This window comes from Talpa occidentalis, unplaced genomic scaffold (assembly GCF_014898055.3).
Source record: "Talpa occidentalis isolate TD23 unplaced genomic scaffold, MPIMG_talOcc4v2.1 talOcc4.13, whole genome shotgun sequence".
NCBI classification, from domain to species: Eukaryota; Metazoa; Chordata; class Mammalia; order Eulipotyphla; family Talpidae; genus Talpa; species Talpa occidentalis.
In genome coordinates this window covers 74,632,804-74,648,617 of record NW_023601322.1, presented here as the reverse complement: position 1 = coordinate 74,648,617, position 15,814 = coordinate 74,632,804, and the positions used below count along the sequence as shown (strand labels likewise).

The window sequence follows — 15,814 nt, the reverse complement described above, 5'->3', positions numbered from 1 at the left end:
CCTGCCAGGCCCTAGAAGAGGTTTCTGAGCACGGACCTGCCCCATCCCCCATCTGGGCTGTTCCCCACCACCCCTCCCCAGGCCTGGGCACCGCCCCGCAGAAGCGACTTCAAAGGGCCTGTGCCTGCGCTTCTGGGGCCGGGCGCAGGTTCACGGCCCCGGAGCGGAGGCCCGGGCAGGAGCCAGGACGTCGGGGCGGCCCCACTCTGGGGGGCTCAGAATCCTGAGGGGGCGCCGGGCTACGGGCAGCCGGGGCTGAGGGGCGGTCCTCAGAGCCCCCTAAGTGGGAGGGTCGGGCGGGCCGCGGGGCCAATCCGGGCGCGCGGGGAGCGGGGCGGGGGCTGGGCGGAGGGGCTCGGGGGCGGGCGGGCCGGGGGCGGGGCGCGGCGTCCAGGCGGCGGCGGCGGCTTCGGCGGAGGCTCCTCAGTGTCCGGCTCCGGCTCGGCGGCGGCCCCGGCCCGCGATGCCCCACTCCGTGACCCTGCGCGGCCCTTCGCCCTGGGGCTTCCGCCTGGTGGGCGGCCGAGACTTCAGCGCGCCCCTCACCATCTCTCGGGTGAGTCCGGCAGCCGCGGGGCGGCGGGGAGGTCCTGGATCTGAGACCCGGTCCTCGCGGTCCTCCCCGGGCGCTATCCTCGACGTCCCCAAGGCTGGAAGGGCAAGGGTTGGCCTGGGGTGACCCGAAAGCTGTACAGGAGACTTCCAGCCAGGGCAATGCCGCCCCCAAATCATTCCTCCCTTCTGCCGGGCCTGCCTGCCTTGTCCTGTGGAGGATCCCCCAGGAGTTCACACAGCAGCAGCCCTGCTGGCCTCACTTTGGGGGAGTCACTACAGGTCAGGGAGGAGCCACAGACATGGGCCAGGGGTCTGAACGTTTTTAGAGAGACCCAGAAGTGCCTGAAACCAGCCTGAAGCTGTGGGACAAAATGACTGAGAAAATCTCCTTTTCCTGTCAAGGGTCCCAGGGAGAGCTGGGTGACCTCAGGGAGGTCTGGGGTCCTCACTGAATCCCCAAAGAGAAAGATCCATCCACTTCCACATTCTGGGTTTTGGTCAGTCCCTTGTCATGAACTCAGTCAAAGGGGAAGTGACCCAGGGGAACTTTTGGTTTCCAGGGGTAGGAGAGACTTGGCTCTCAAGTTGTAAGACCCCTCGCCACCAGACAATATGAGGCCAGAAGCTCCGATGACCCTGGCACATTTTCTCAAGGTTCTCAACATCCCATTTTCTCAGGCACTGCCCTTAGGACAGAGAAAGACGAGGAAGGGTCACAACCCTGGTGGGGTGGCTAGTCTGAGAAGGATAGAGGAACAGAGGACTCAGGCCCTGCCAGAGGGGGTGCCTGGTCTGGGGGAGACAGAATCCTGCCCCAGCCTGGGGTCCCATAGTAGGGGGTCTGAGCCCACGGGGCAGAAAAGGAGAGAACAGAGAAAAGGAGTGCCCTTAAAGGACTCCCAGTCTGGAGGGAACAGAGAGGACCTGTGGCCATCTGAGACCATTCTTTGCCCCTACCCAGGCTACTCTGCTTGTGGGGAGTCTGTCAGATAACTGAGAACCCAACCCCCCACCCCCGCCACCCCCTACTACCAACTCTCACAATGGGGGCTGCACCAAGCTGAAGCTTTTAGAGACTTCTTCCCGGTTCTTCAGAGGGGGTGGGCTCCCAGTGGAGTGTGGAATCACAGACTTCATTTCTGGGGGCCAGGGTGACAGGCAGGCCCAGCTGTCTTGGGAGGCTTCCCTCATCCGCCCTTACCCCACCTCCAGGTCCCTGGGGCAGAATGAGGTGGGCCTCCCACACATTCAGGGGCCTTTCATCTCCCACTTCCTTGAGAGAGTCTTGCTGGGTACATGCGTGTGTGAGTGCCTGTGTCTGCCTGTGTGAGTCTTGCTTTTGTGTCCTCTGAGGCGGGCTGCTGGGGGCACTGGGCTGGCCGGTGGGCCAGGCACCCTGGGCGTGAGGCCGCTGACAGGCTCAGTGGCGGCGGCTGACGGCCGCAGGCGGCAGAGAGCAGAGACATCTGTTGTCCACGCGGCCGCCTGCCTGCCGAGGAAAGGCCTCCACACGTCACAGCAGCAGCGGCAGCAGCAGCAGCAGCCACTGCCGCCACAGCCTTGTTTGGATGCAGGCCCCTGGGAAGCAGGCAGGCAGGGAGAGCATTTGCCAGGAAGACCCCCCCCTTGTCCCCCAAAGTCACGCGGCAGCAACCAGGCCCCAGGAGCCAGGATGGCTGAGCCTGGGTTTGGGTGGGATCCGGGGAGATTTACAAGGCTTGGGAGGCACAGGCCACAACTTGCCCAGCAGGTACCTCAGGAGCAGGTCTACAGACATTGATAATAGGGTGGGAGTGTCTTCAATAAGGGGGCTTAAGACCGACCCCTCCCAAGCTTCCAGGGTGGCCTCCACCCAGTGGGGACAATCACACTCAGACAGGGAGGAGGCTGGCTACCTGGTAGGGCTGGTGCCTTGCAACCTCAGCTCACAAAGCCTCAGAAAAAAACCCAAGAACACTGGCCAGTACAAACTATAGTGATGGCTGGTCTTGCTGAGTATGTACATCATGCCAGGCCCCTCCCAAATGGATGTTGGTACCAGCCTCCGGCAATTGGTGCCTGGAGTGAGCACTATTATGTCCTGGGCCCTGTAGGGGCCTTGCGCCCTGATTCTCAGTTAGTCCTCATGACAGGCCTTACAAGTAAGGACTCCCTCTGACCTCATATTATAGATGGAGACACTGAGGCTCAGAGAAGTTAAGGTAATGTATCCAAAGAAGCAGGGCAGGGTCAGGAGTCTAGGCCTGTCTGATTTGCCGTGCAGGATGTCGGGGAACCCGATTCTGACTGTGGCTTGGAGTTGTTCCCCCTCACCCCGCCCAGAGCCTAGGCTAGGCGGCTTGGAGCAAAGGCTGGGAGTGTAGCTGCTACAGGTGTGGGGCTGGCTCCTGCCTGAGCCACCCAGCTGACCTCGCCACTCCCCTCTGCCTCCCTTCAGTCTGTTTATCCTGTACTTGAGCCAGAGGGATCGGCCTGAATTCAGCTCTGTCCTGTGATTTCCCTGCTTCTCTCCATGGTTCCCAAGCACCCAGAAGAAACACCGGTTTCTTACCTGGGCCTGTGTGGCCGGAAAGGCCTGGCCCCTACTTCCTCTCTGGCTTCACTCTCTCATCACTAATGATGCTTTGGCCATAAGAACCTCCTTTCACTCTCTCCCCCAGATGGGCCATTGTACCTGCTGATCCTTCGACCTGGAAGACTCTCTCTCCCCTCACTCCCTTTTTGCAGAAAAACACAGTTGTTAAGAGCATAGTACTTGAAACCAGTTGGCCTGGGCTGAAGTCCGAATTGTGCCATTTATCAATTCTGCATCTCTGGACCTCGGTTTCCTCATCTCGGAAATGGACCTGCCTTGAGGATTAATGAGACAATGCATATAAAGGCGGTTGGAGAGTCACGCTTTCCTGGCCCTGTGCCCTCTCTGACCAGAATTCCCCGAGTTGGAGGAGCTGGCAGAGTCCCAGCCACCCCTGCTTTCTAGAACTTCCTTCCCCCACAGGGCCCTGAATGCACCCCTTGTGCAGACTGAGTCATCCTGCAACTAGCCGCCCCCCTGAGGAATAAGGCTCCTCTCCAATGTGGCAAATGGTGCAAGGTGCCCCTTTCCACAAGCCTCTCTTTCTTCCTTTGTAAATAGGAATGCCAACAGCCACTGTCTCACTCTGTGGTGGAGAGCTTGCCATGAGCTAGGCTGAGCCCAGGCCCTGTCACAGAGCAGGTAGCATGAAGGAGAGGGGCCCTGAGCAAGGCCTTGGGGACAGGATGGCATGGTAACTAGGGGGTGCCTCTCCTGGGAAAACAGGACAATGCAGGTGTCCAGACCCTATGAGTGAATGTTAGTGGAGGGCTGGTTGGCTGAGGGTATCATGCTCCAAAGGAACATTCCTTGGTGTAGCTTATTTCAGGGCAGGTCAGCTTAGGTAGTGCCCATACCAGGCCTCCAGCCAAGGATCTGCCGGCTTCTTAGCTTTGTCTACTACAACTTGGAACTGGTTAGGCTGAGCCTGAGCCCGGCTGGCTTTCAGGAGCTTCCACCACCACCAGTAGGAACAGGGTTACTGGCTGCTCTTGAGTCACAATTGTGCACCGCTAGAGGGGCTGCGTAAGAAGAAGGGTACCTGAAGTCTATTTCCAGTGGGTGCCAGGACAGGGACAGGATGACAGGTGCCCTGTTTTCTGAAATCCCCTGGCCTGCTTGCTCACACCTCTCTGAGAACCTATCTAACCCTAACCAGCACTGTAAGAGGCTCCAGATGTGGATGTCACTTGACCCTCGGGTGCCAATAGTAGCTCTGGGGTGGCCTGGGTGCCTGTCCTATAGAGGAAATAGAGGCGAAATTGTGACCTAAAAGTGTAGTCTGGCCGCTGGAAGTAATGACCCTGGACTTGCCTGGGGAGGTGATACCACAGACCCAGAATGAAGTAACTACAATGCTAGGGGAGCAGGGGTGATAATGGAGAGGGTGCTCTAAGAGCCTGGAGGAAAAATTCCCAGGAGAAGTGGCCTTTGTGCTGAGACCTGAAGAATGAGGAGGAGTGAGCTGGTATTAGAACCTGGGGTGAAAGGAAAAGGTGTTCCAGGTAGAGGGAACAGCCTCTGCAGAAGCATGGAGGCGAGATAGAACAGTACCTGTGTGTACTTCCTAGACGTTTCAGGTGGTGTGGTCAAAGAGTAGCTGTGTGGAGGTGAATGTGGAGGATGGTAATGAGAGAAAACAGGTAGGGAGACAAGATTAAGAGTTTTAGGTCAGGTCAAGGAGCTGCTATGCTGTCTGGCTGGTTGGTTGCAGTGTTGATGTAGTTATTTGTGACTTGTCTATGTTTTATATGCATGCAGAGCACATGTTCCTGTGTCCCTTATATGTCCTTGGCAAATATGCAGACTGCAGGGGTGACAGCCCACTTGTTCCAGCCCAGAGGGGGACTCCCTCAAACCCCACCAGGCCTCCAGGTGCTAGAGTTGAGAATGTTTGGGGCAGAGACTACAGCCAGGCCACATGGAAACACAACCTATCTCCTGGTTTGCCCACCCACAGGTCACGGTGGCAGCAGGGCCACATTGGCCTGGTCCTGAGTTTGGAGGAGTCTCAAGCAAGGCCGCATAATGACTGTGCTCGGCCATCTGGCTTGTCCCTCACAGGTCCATGCTGGCAGCAAGGCTGCACTGGCCGCCCTGTGCCCCGGAGACCTGATCCAAGCCATCAATGGGGAGAGCACAGAGCTCATGACACATCTGGAGGCTCAGAACCGCATCAAGGGCTGCCACGACCACCTCACACTCTCCGTGAGCAGGTATGCATAGGGCAGACTGGGCCAGGGGGATGGAAGTGGGAAGGCTTAAGGGAAGATAAATTTTGGATGGTCAGCATCCTGGGTGAGCTGGACCCCACTCTACCTCAGCTCCCTGGCACGCAGGTCCTAAGGAGCAGTGCTTCCTTGGAGTTCTAGGATGTCCTTTTATGGAGCGAGGGGGACTTAAGAAGGGAAGAAGCCCCTTTTTAACTTAGGGCTGAAATGTATTGGGGTACTTACAGTAGGGGGTAGGCATCCAAAATCAGGTCTGAATTAAGACCTGGGGTAGCCTTGGGGGGTTGATTCCAGTTCTTTCCTCATCCAAGTGACATGTTTGATGACCATTTCAAAGCAGTCTCTTATCTAACACCTCACTTAACTCTCAAACCAACTTAATAATGTAAAAGCTAACGTAGTCCCCACTTTACAAATGAGATGACCAAGGCTCAGAAAGTTTAGAGGGTGCTTAAAGACACATAGTGAGGGCACGGGAAGCAAAATTTGACTTCACATATCTCTCACTTTTAAACACTCCACTCCTTTATGTGGCTGCTGATCACTGCCACTAGCTATACAGCTGCCCTGCCTCAGCTGTGCCTGCTCTGACTTACACCTCTGCCCTAGACAGAGGATCTAGGATGAAAGGTCCATCAGGGGTATCCCCTAGCCTTGCTTAAGGCTTAGGTCTCTTGGACTTTGTTCAGTTCTGACAATAGTCAGGTCCTAGATGCATCAGATCTCTAGTCCCCTGATCCTGCCTGGATCCAGAGAAGTCAGACAAAACTACCCAGCTCTGCCATTTTCACTGCTAACAAGGACTTTCCACAAGCCCCTGTGGCCATGTATGGGCAAAGCCTCTCCAAACCACACCGCTAACCATGCCTGAGAGCCAGCAGAGCAGGGAGTGATCCATTGGCGTAAGGCCATTAAACATGGTGGGAAGTTTCCTTAAGTAGCTCCCATTTATGCCTGGCCCAGGCAGAGGTTGGAGTTGGGGCCCCTGACTATATATATTCTTGGTGCTGAGTGGGCCCAGCTACAAGTCTAGGGCCTTGTACACTCCACCTGGCACATAGTGAGGAGACCCTGGCTTGGGAGGTCAACAGAGCTGGTCCTCATCCAGACTCTGTGGGATGACCTCTGTGAGCCTGGGTTTCCTTCCCCATAAAATAGGATTACATTCACCTCTCCCAGATTGAGATATGGGTAGGATGGGGAAATGTCAGTACTGCTCTGCCCATGAGTGGCCTCTGAGGCCGCCCCACTTGGCTGGGTTCCTGGGCCCTGACTCACCTCCGGCTTTGACTCTGTGTGGCTGAACAAGAGCAGCCCTGGTGGTAGTGGGGTGGGGGTGGGGGTGGGGTCATAGGAGGACTGAGTCAGGAGGTTCCCAGAGGGAGTGATGTCAGGGGAGGGTACTAGGGCCAGGGTGGAGATCCCCTTCCTTCCTTCCTTCCTTCCTTCCTTCCCTTCTCATTTGTTCCAAGCCAGGCCTGATGGGGCCAGGGGTCCATCGACCTGTTCCTCTCTGGAGTTTCAGGCCCCCAAATGCCACCTGGCCATGAAGCAGGTTAGAGAACATTCTCTGAGGGTTCCAGCCTCAGATCTGCACTTGAGAACTGCGTCATCTTCCTTAACTTCCTCTACTCCAAAATGGAGACTGTCTTATGATCTGGGGATGGAGTGAAATGATGTATCAGGTCTGCTGGGACTGAGGTGGAAACCCAAGGTTCTGTTCTCTAGTTTCCTACCCCCAATTCTCACACATGCACATTCTAATGTATCAAGATATGGGGGTGACCTTGACCCTCTACACTAACATTTCTTCTCCTGAGATTCTTTTCACCTGCAAGGCCTCTGACCCCCCCTGTCTATCCTGCCTACTTTGCTAGGACCTATGCTTGGATCCTGAAGACCCCAGTCTACCCCTCTTAATCTCTCCTCTCCACCGGGCTGTTTGGAGGATCAGGCTGGTGAGCTGACGGAAGGGAGATGCTCTGTGCCCACACCCCCAGAGCTCCACCTGGGCCAGCTTACCCAGCCACACTCTGTGTACAGAGGGTCCTAATCCTCCAGACTTCCCATAGAATGATAAGTCTTCATTATGCCTAGAATTCATAGCAGGTATCCAACTATCCAAGTTAGCCCACACTTCCTGGTCAGGTTCTATAGATCCAGGAACTTCCTGGCTCAGTACCAATCTTGGGCCTCTGTAGGGTTCCTGCTCTATGTGCTACCAGATGCATTTTCACAGGTCATGCTTTGGCTGAGACTTTGTTTAGAGATGGAGCCACCTTCCTTGCCTGAGGTGGAGGCCTGGGGATGGAGACTGACACATGAATAATCCCTTCATACTGATCTTATGCCTTGGGTCACCCTCACGGCTCTGACCCTTAGACCACAGACTTGTACTTCTCTTTTGGGTAGAACTTCAGGGAAGTATAAGACCAAATAGCCATGTGAGACATCCTGGGCTCCCAGCCTAGTTCTGGGTGGTAGAAGCCACAGTTAGACCTGTGAGTTAGGACTGTCGCTTGGGAGCCTGGTTGAGGGGACTGAAGCTGGAGCCCAGTGGGGATGATGTTGCCCTGGAATAGCAGAGCCTTGTTGCCACAGGCATCCCAAAAGCAATGGAGGGGAGGTCACCTGAGGGGGCAAAGGCGAGGAAGCACAGAGTGAGTGTGGGCTATAGGTAGAGAGAGTATATAAAGCCCTCGACTGAGTCAGGGAGAGAGGCAAGATTGAGCTGCTGGCCTAGTGGTAAGGCCTCAAGAAGCCCCAGGAGGCCTTCCAGGGTAGAGTGGAACATTAGTCGCCTTTGGTCTAATCAGTCTCACTTTATATTCACTCGCCAGTCCAGGGTCCATGCTCCCTGTCAGCCTCCCTTCTCACAGGGCTACAGAGGGGCAGGACTAGACTCCGGGCCTGTAACCTCTGGGCCCTCCCTGCCTGCTTCGCTTATGGCAGGTTTATGATGTTTTTCTCTCTCTCGAGTGGTGTTTGGCTTTTGGTTTCTATGGCGAAGCAGGAATTTCCTAATGGCCTGTTTCCCATCTGGGCTGGGCAGACATTGGTGATGACTCTCCCGGCAGCCACAGGAGGGGAGGTGCACCCCTCTGAGCCTTCATTCCACCTCCCCCAGAGCCCATGAATGCCTGACCCCAGGCCTGGCTGGACGCAGTGGATGGAAGAGGGGCCAGTGGATGGACTCCTAACTGATCAATGTGTGAGGCCTGGCTCCCCCTGCTCTCAGATGGGCCACTTTTTGCTGAGCTTCCATATGAAGATAGAAGGATGGGGAAGCGGCAGGGCTTCTGATGCAGTCTCTCTAGGAACTAGAGGAGAGAGAGACATGGAGCCACTGGAGGAGGAGAGACACATGGTCCCACCCCACGACAGTGGCAGATCGAGAGTTGTGTCTCCTTGTTACATTAGTCACCAAGGAAAAGCACAGGGGTGACAGGATCAGCACAGCAGGATACCAGGCCTGATTCTGGGTGGCTCAGCCCCCACAGCCCAGCCCCTCTTGCTCTTGACCTGGTTCCTGGGCATGGTAAACACATATCTGACTATCCGAAATTCCTGCCACAGGCCTGAGGTCAGGAGCTGGCCTAATGCCCCAGAGGACAGCAAGGCACAGGCACACAGGATCCACATCGACCCTGATGTCCAGGTATGTACATACACTGCCTGACTCAAAGTGAGCCCAGGGCAGAAGGCTGGGCCTGGTCTACAGGTTCACTTCACAGTGGCTCTCAGGTATCAAGCTAGAGACTTCTTTGGGCCATGTCCGTGGTACAGCCTGTACTCCCCACATGAGGGGCACCTGCTGGGGGCACTGCCTATCTTCCAGGCAGTCCTGGATCTAAGACAAAGATGGAGGGCAGGGACTAGGCTAGGCCTTGGCTCAGTTACTATTTACCCTCTGGGGGTTCACTTTGGTGCCAAACCAGAAAGAAGTCACCAGTTTGAGGGTGTGTGGGGGGCAATTCAGGCTATTGGGTAATCTTCTGGTTCCCCCTAGTCTTCAGCGTCCATCTGGCCTGAGTCATCCTCAAGCCACAGGGCTAACTGAGAACATGAGGTACTCCCTTGCCCTATCCAAAACATTAGTTTTTCCCTAGCCATCCTGAGATTGCACGAAACCAACCTCAGGCTGCATACATGTCTGCTCTAGTATCTATGTAGATGACAGGAGGGTGCTGTCCTCAGGACAAGCTGCTCTAGGATGCTGAGACTGCTCAGCATCTCTGCACCACAGGGTTTGGTCGAGGTAGAGACTGGACTTATGCATGATGGAGTCAGAACCACAGGATCCAGTATGTGGGACCATGGCCTCCAGGGTTTGCTCATGTCTACTGTCTCACCATGGGGGAAAAGTGACCAGGGCAGGGAGAGGAGACTTCCCAAGACCAGAGAGAAGGATCTGCCATGTCCTCTCCCTCACCATCTACTCCAATCCCTATCTGGCAATGATATGTATTCCCTATCTTGCCTTTGCTGGCATCCCTGAGATGAGATGCTGACCACATGCCAGCAAGTGCCCATTCTGGAAGGGGCAAGGCAGTTCTGGGATGTTGGAAGCCAGGGGCTGAAGTAGCAGTACAGAGTAGGCACATGATTCAGCCAAGAGGTCAGAGAGGGCTTCCTGCAGGAGGGGGTATCCAAGTTCAGACCCAAAAGCCTGGGAAGAATATGGCAGGCAAAGGGGCATGAAAAGAGGAAGTGTGCCAGGAAGCACACACAAAGACCTAGTTCAGAGAACAGAAAGGTCTCCGGGGTGGGAGGGCAGAGGTGACGGATGAAGTGATGCTCAGGGCCTCAGAAAACTCTCCAGTTCCTCTACCCAGGAGCCAGTAGTTCCTGTAGAGATTCATGGCCACCCCTATAAGTCACCAAGGCTTGCACTGGTAGTTCCATGGACCCTACACCCAGAGGTGTATAGCCAAATTGGCCAGACTTGACATGGGGCAGGCAGGCCCACTGGTCATGTGTGAGTGCAAGGTTGGGTAGACTAGGAGACTTGAGCTTTGGAATCTGAAGCTCATCCCTGTTAAGACCTCTAGGTGAGGTGCAGGGTCAGTGAGCCTGGGAGACTGGGAATGAGAGCAGCTCTCCCTACCGCCACACTTTCCCTCACTAACCTCCTCAAAGATTAGGCTGCCAATGGCTGGGCCTGGAGGTGAAGGCATTTTCCACAAAGAACAGGGCAGCCCCTCAGCTGCTGTCCCCCTTTTGTACTTAAAAGGTCATGAGCTCCATGAGTGGTGACAGAAATACCCCTACCCAGCCCCCGCAGGGCCATGGCGTGTCCTGGGTAACACAGACACAGGACCCATTGTCCCTACACTGCTCCCAGCCTCTGCCTGCAGGGGGGTGAGGGAGGGAGTGGACCCAGCTGAAGTCATCAGAGGAGGAGAAAACCACAGTTGGCCCTGATCAGCACAGGGTACCCTGGAAGGCAATCCAAGTGGCAGGGGACAGAGCCAACTGGGGCTTCAGGGCCAGTTGAGTTATAGGGGACCCTCCTCCCAGGCCTGACTTGGGAACATAGGAGGTGCTTGGCCCAGCCCAGAGTGGAGGAAGGATGGTGATACGGAAAGGTTTCCTTGGGCTGAGATCCAGGTCAGCACCCCTCAGCCTGTGTTCTCCAGACCAACAGACAGCTGGAGTTTGGCCTCTGGGAGGTGCCATCTGTTCATCTGCCATCTGCTCACCTCCAATCCAAGTTCCGTGTTCAGATTCTGACCAAATCACACAGGGGCTGATGAGCAAGCAGATGTTATGACCATTCTGCTGACTAACCTACTGAGGCTTCAACAACCACATTAGCAGCTGGCGGGCTCTCTGAGAGGCAGAGCCCATGATAGATGATACGCCACCACAGAGCAGGGAAGTTCCGGAATAGGGGAACGGGTGAAGCCAGAATCCCACCCAAGCCATTCACCCAATGAGCATTTTCTGTGTGCCAGGCAATATGCTAAGTGCTTTGTATGCAATTGTCCCATTTCATCCCCACAAAGATCTTACAGAGACCATCAGGTTCCCCATTACACAGATGAAAAGACTAAGGTTCAGATAGAGGTGACTTGCCCAGTTAGTGAGTGATAGAGCTGGGACTCAAACCAAGACTGAGGTCACCACGTGTGGCCTAAACCGTGAATTCAGACCTGGAGAGGCCACTGTGTGGTGGCTGTGGGTGGGGCAGTGGCTGTGATGACTCTGCAGTAGACTCCTGCGCCCTGCTGGGTGGGGGTAAGTGCAAAGCTCCTTCCTCCAGATCCTTCCGACTCCCCTTTCCTATTGAAGCCTCCTCTGCAAAGAACCCAGCCCTGCCCCCACAGCTCACAGCCCATCTGGTCCCCATTAGAGGCCAGGCCAGCCTAGCCTGCCTGCCCCACAGACACATGTGTGAGAGTGCTCGGGTTTCTCGGGGGTTTTGTTGGGCCCAGTGGGGATGAGGTCTTTCCTGCTGCTGCTGTTGCTGCTGCTGCTGCCGCCGCCACTGTTGCTTCTTAGGGGAGGCCCACCTGGGCAGTGAAAGACCCTCTCCTTTGTTGAGATTCAAGAAGTGAACACCCCCACGACCCCTACCCATTTACTGGTCTTCCCATTCCCCAAGCCCCCACCCAGCCTCGGAGCTTGCAGAAAGCAGGGGTGGTCAGGGCAAAGCCCCTCAGTTTCAACTGAGCCCAAGGCTGCCTGAGTCCAAGTCAGGTTCTTTTCCCCTAGGGAGGGAGTCTTTTCCTTCGAACCTTGTACTCCTGTCCACTCTGTACAACAGAGGGGACATTTATAATCACCTCCCAGCCTGAGGCTGAGACTCACCTTTACGGCTGGACCTTGAGCACCCTGAAGCCTGGCTGCTCAGACCACTTTGTCTCATCCTTATCTTAACATGGAAGCCATCATGGCCACCCCCAGGGTGGCCGGATCTGTACTGGCTCCAGTACATGTAACCATCTTTGTGTGGTTAGGTGTACATAGGTAAACTGCTGGTGCCTGCATGCTATCTTCATGCATGTTCATGTCTATAAACATACTTGTGAGAATGTGCATGCCTGTGTTAACATTATTGTGGATATGCCTGTGTGTGCTGCCAGCTAGGGGCAATATGGCCCTGGGTTCTGTAAGGACAAGTATCCCGATTGCCCAGTTAAAGACACACTCCCAGAGGTACTGCCCTCCTCGTGGGCTGAGGAGGCATGTTCAGGGCACTCCTCTCCCAAATCTGTCAACCCAGGGGTACCAGGCTAGCTCATGTAGTAGGGTGGGGAGCCTTGGCCCAGCCTCGACCCTGTTTTTGCTGTCCGCGCTGAAGGCTATCCATTTTAGTCTGGGAAGAAGGAAACAGGAACAAAGTGCAGACCTGGAATGGGCCAAACTCACAATGGGACCCTGAACCTTAGGCTGCCCCCACCACAGGGCCTTGGGAACACAATGATTAGCGACCTTTCCTAGCTGCAGGACAGGAGTTCCATTTTTTGCATTTCCACCCAGGATACAGCACAGCTCTGGCAGGTGGGAAGGTTCGGCAGCATGAGGAGCACCTCTGCTAAGAAGTCACATGGTCTGCTGGCCTTGAAAGGCTTCTGGGCATGGTCCTGTCCTTACACCATCTCTCATAAACACTATGAGGCTCATGAGCCAAGGGGAAGTGTCAGCACTCAGTTTTTTGTGTCTAGACTTTCTGTGAGCATTTCTCATTTCTGCAGGGGTAAACCAGACCCAAGGCTCAGCCCTTCCCTGGCTGGGTGCCGTAGCCCAGAGATGTCAGAACAAGGGTAACCAGCCAACATCCAAGAAGGCCTGGCATAGTGGGGTGGGTATATAAGGAGGGGCTCCCAGTGTCTTAGGCCCCCCTCTCTCTCCTAGGATGGTAGTCCAGCAAGCAGCAGGCGGTCATCAGCCACCGGGATTGCATCTGAAGATTGCAGGCTAGGCCTGGGCTCTCCTTATGGGCAGCCACCTCGTCTCTCAGTCCCACACAATGGCAGCAGCAGTGAAGCTACCTTGCTGGCGCAGATGAACAGACTGCACGTGTCTCCACCCCACAGGTATTGCAGACATGCTTGGAATTCATACCCAGATCCCATCTCAGTCCTCTCAGTTCCCCCTGACACTCAAACATTGGTTCTTAGCTATTTGCATTCTGACCCATGAAACCTCACCGGACCCCTGAGCTGGCTTAGTGAAGGCTGATACTGCAATCCTATCTCTCCTGCATCTCTTTTGCCCAGCGCTGACCCAGCTAGGGGCCTCCCGCGGAGCCGAGACTGCGGAATTGACCTGGGCTCAGAGGTGTACAGGATGCTACGAGAGCCAGCAGAGCCCACAGCTGCAGAGCCCAAGCAATCAGGCTCCTTCCGCTACTTACAAGGCATGCTAGAAGCCGGCGAGGGGGGTAAGACTCCTGCACCTTGCCCCACTTGCCTTCCCACTCCCTAAAGTGCCCGGAACCACCCCCAGCCACGCCAAGTCCTACCTACCTCCCAGCCATCCACAGCCCTCTGACTCTTCTTTGCCTCCCCACATCCCTAACTGCACCTGCGCCTTGTGATTTTGGCCTCCTCTGCCTGCCCCCTTGCCTTGCAAGCTGCAAGCCACCTGGCATCTCCTGGTTATCCCAGAAGTAGGACCCAGACTCACATGCCACAGAAGTGCAGTGATTCCCTTTTCTGACTAGTCATGCTCTGCCTTTCAGGGGAGCGACCTGGGCCTAGCAGCCCCAGGAACCTCAAGCCTACAGCCAGCAAGCTGGGTGCTCCGCTGAGTGGGCTCCAGGGGCTGCCTGAGTGCACACGCTGCGGTCACGGCATCGTGTAAGTACCAGCCCCTGCCTTCCCCAACCAACCCCAGGTCTCCCTGAGCCTCTTGGAGGCCCTGGAAGGAGGTGGGCTGTGAATCTCTCCATGCCTTGACACTGCCCTTTCTCACCCCCACTCCTCAGGGGCACCATTGTCAAGGCTCGGGACAAGCTCTACCACCCAGAGTGCTTCATGTGCAGCGACTGCGGCCTGAACCTCAAGCAGCGAGGTTACTTCTTTCTGGACGAGCGGCTCTACTGTGAGAACCATGCCAAGGCGCGGGTGAAGCCGCCAGAGGGCTACGATGTGGTGGCGGTGTACCCCAATGCCAAGGTGGAACTCGTCTGAGCCACTCCTCTAACGTCTGGTCTTTGCCTCTGCTTCGTTTAATGCCCCTGTGTATCCCGTGTAAATATGTGTTCACCCCCTGCGTCTCTAATAAACGCCCTCTGCTGGACCACCGACATGTCAGTGCCCTCCTCAGCCTCCCTGCAGCACAGGCCATGGCTCCTGAGTGCTACATCTCAGTTGCCCAACATGTCCTGGGCACTGGGTGCCCTGGTGATGGGGACAGGTGCTAGCTGTCCTGAAGGAGGCCCCAGCCTGGGGCATGGTGGGCATGAATCACAAGGGGCCATTCCATTAATACAGAATGGAGCTCTGGGGTGCTGTAAGGGGACATCTTGCCAAGGGGTCTTACCTGGGTAGATAGGGAAGGTGTCAGCTGAGAACTGTGGGATAAGGAGGGAAGAGCACTACGGAGTGAAGGAGTGTGTGTAGACCGGAAAACCCCTTCCGGTCTCCAGCAGAAGCCAGCAGGGGAGGCTTTGCAGTCATGGGAGGGATTGACCTACTGGCAGGGGACGATGATGGGGTGGAGGTCACGGATACCACAGTGGGTGGCGATTGGCTCCTGGGTGCATTTTCACTTCTGAGTTTCTTCCAGCCTGCCTTCCACCCTGCTTTCCACCCAGCCTCTCCTGCAGCGCTTTCATTCTTGGCAGCGCCCCAGCGCCTATTCCCGGTCTTCTCACCAGGGGGCGCGCTAAACTTGAGAGCGTGAGGAGGAGAGGCGTGGAGGGTGTGTGTGTGTGTGTGTGTGTGTGTGTGTGTGTGTGTGTGTGTGTGTGTGTGTGTGTGTGTGTGTGTGTGTGTGTGTGTGTGTGTGTGTGTGTGTGTGTGTGTGTGTGTGTGTGTGTGTGTGTAGCATGTTTTAAAAACGTTTGTTCTATTTTCAATTTTATGCTATCAAAACCACAAAAGACTATCAATTCACACTTAACCATCCGTGCATGACAGTGCTAATTACTCAAGCTCTTGCTAACATGGGGTATTATCTTTTTTTTTTTTCATTTTTGCAAATGTAATAAGTAAACCACCATATGTACTTACTTTAATTTGCATTTCTCTGGTTGCCAGTGAGGAGCATTCACTCAACAAACATCTATTGTTTGCTTGTGGGAGCTCAGCTAAGGGAACAGAGTCTTCTCCCTCCAAGAATTCTTCCTGTGACTTGCCCAAAGTCCTTCACACATTTTTCTATGGTTTATTTAACTCTTTCATGATAGGTTGGCACTTTTCATATTTTGTGAGGATCTTTCTTACCAGACTCTATTTCAACTGATCTATTTTCCTATTCCTGTGGCATCACGCTGATTTAA

The 15,814-nt window shown here is 55.3% G+C and overlaps 1 protein-coding gene across 2 annotated transcripts; it reads left to right on the top strand.

The window, feature by feature from the left end:
- The first annotated feature begins 385 nt into the window (after nucleotides 1–385).
- On the top strand, nucleotides 386–14,615 carry PDLIM4 (PDZ and LIM domain 4). 2 transcript variants are annotated; one of them, XM_037509372.1, is made up of 7 exons: nucleotides 386–556; nucleotides 5,195–5,346; nucleotides 8,938–9,019; nucleotides 13,222–13,403; nucleotides 13,587–13,750; nucleotides 14,051–14,168; nucleotides 14,297–14,615. In XM_037509372.1, exons 1-7 carry the CDS (start codon nucleotides 464–466, stop codon nucleotides 14,499–14,501), a joined length of 996 nt encoding a protein of 331 aa, XP_037365269.1. In that variant the 5' UTR covers nucleotides 386–463; the 3' UTR covers nucleotides 14,502–14,615. The 2 variants fall into 2 exon arrangements, with proteins under 2 accessions (XP_037365269.1, XP_037365271.1); XM_037509374.2 differs by lacking the exon at nucleotides 14,051–14,168 and having other exon boundaries at nucleotides 439–556; nucleotides 14,297–14,367.
- Nucleotides 14,616–15,814: the final 1,199 nt, after the last annotated feature.

What these genes read in the sequence shown, in the direction of transcription:
- PDLIM4 (XM_037509372.1), top strand. Translation starts at nt 464, where the DNA reads ATGCCCCACTCCGTGACCCTGCGCGGCCCTTCGCCCTGGGGCTTCCGC. An exon ending in CTCACACTCTCCGTGAGCAG is followed by an intron (nt 5,347 to 8,937) that starts GTATGCATAGGG and finishes TTCCTGCCACAG; the next exon opens with GCCTGAGGTCAGGAGCTGGC. An exon ending in CACGTGTCTCCACCCCACAG is followed by an intron (nt 13,404 to 13,586) that starts GTATTGCAGACA and finishes TCTTTTGCCCAG; the next exon opens with CGCTGACCCAGCTAGGGGCC.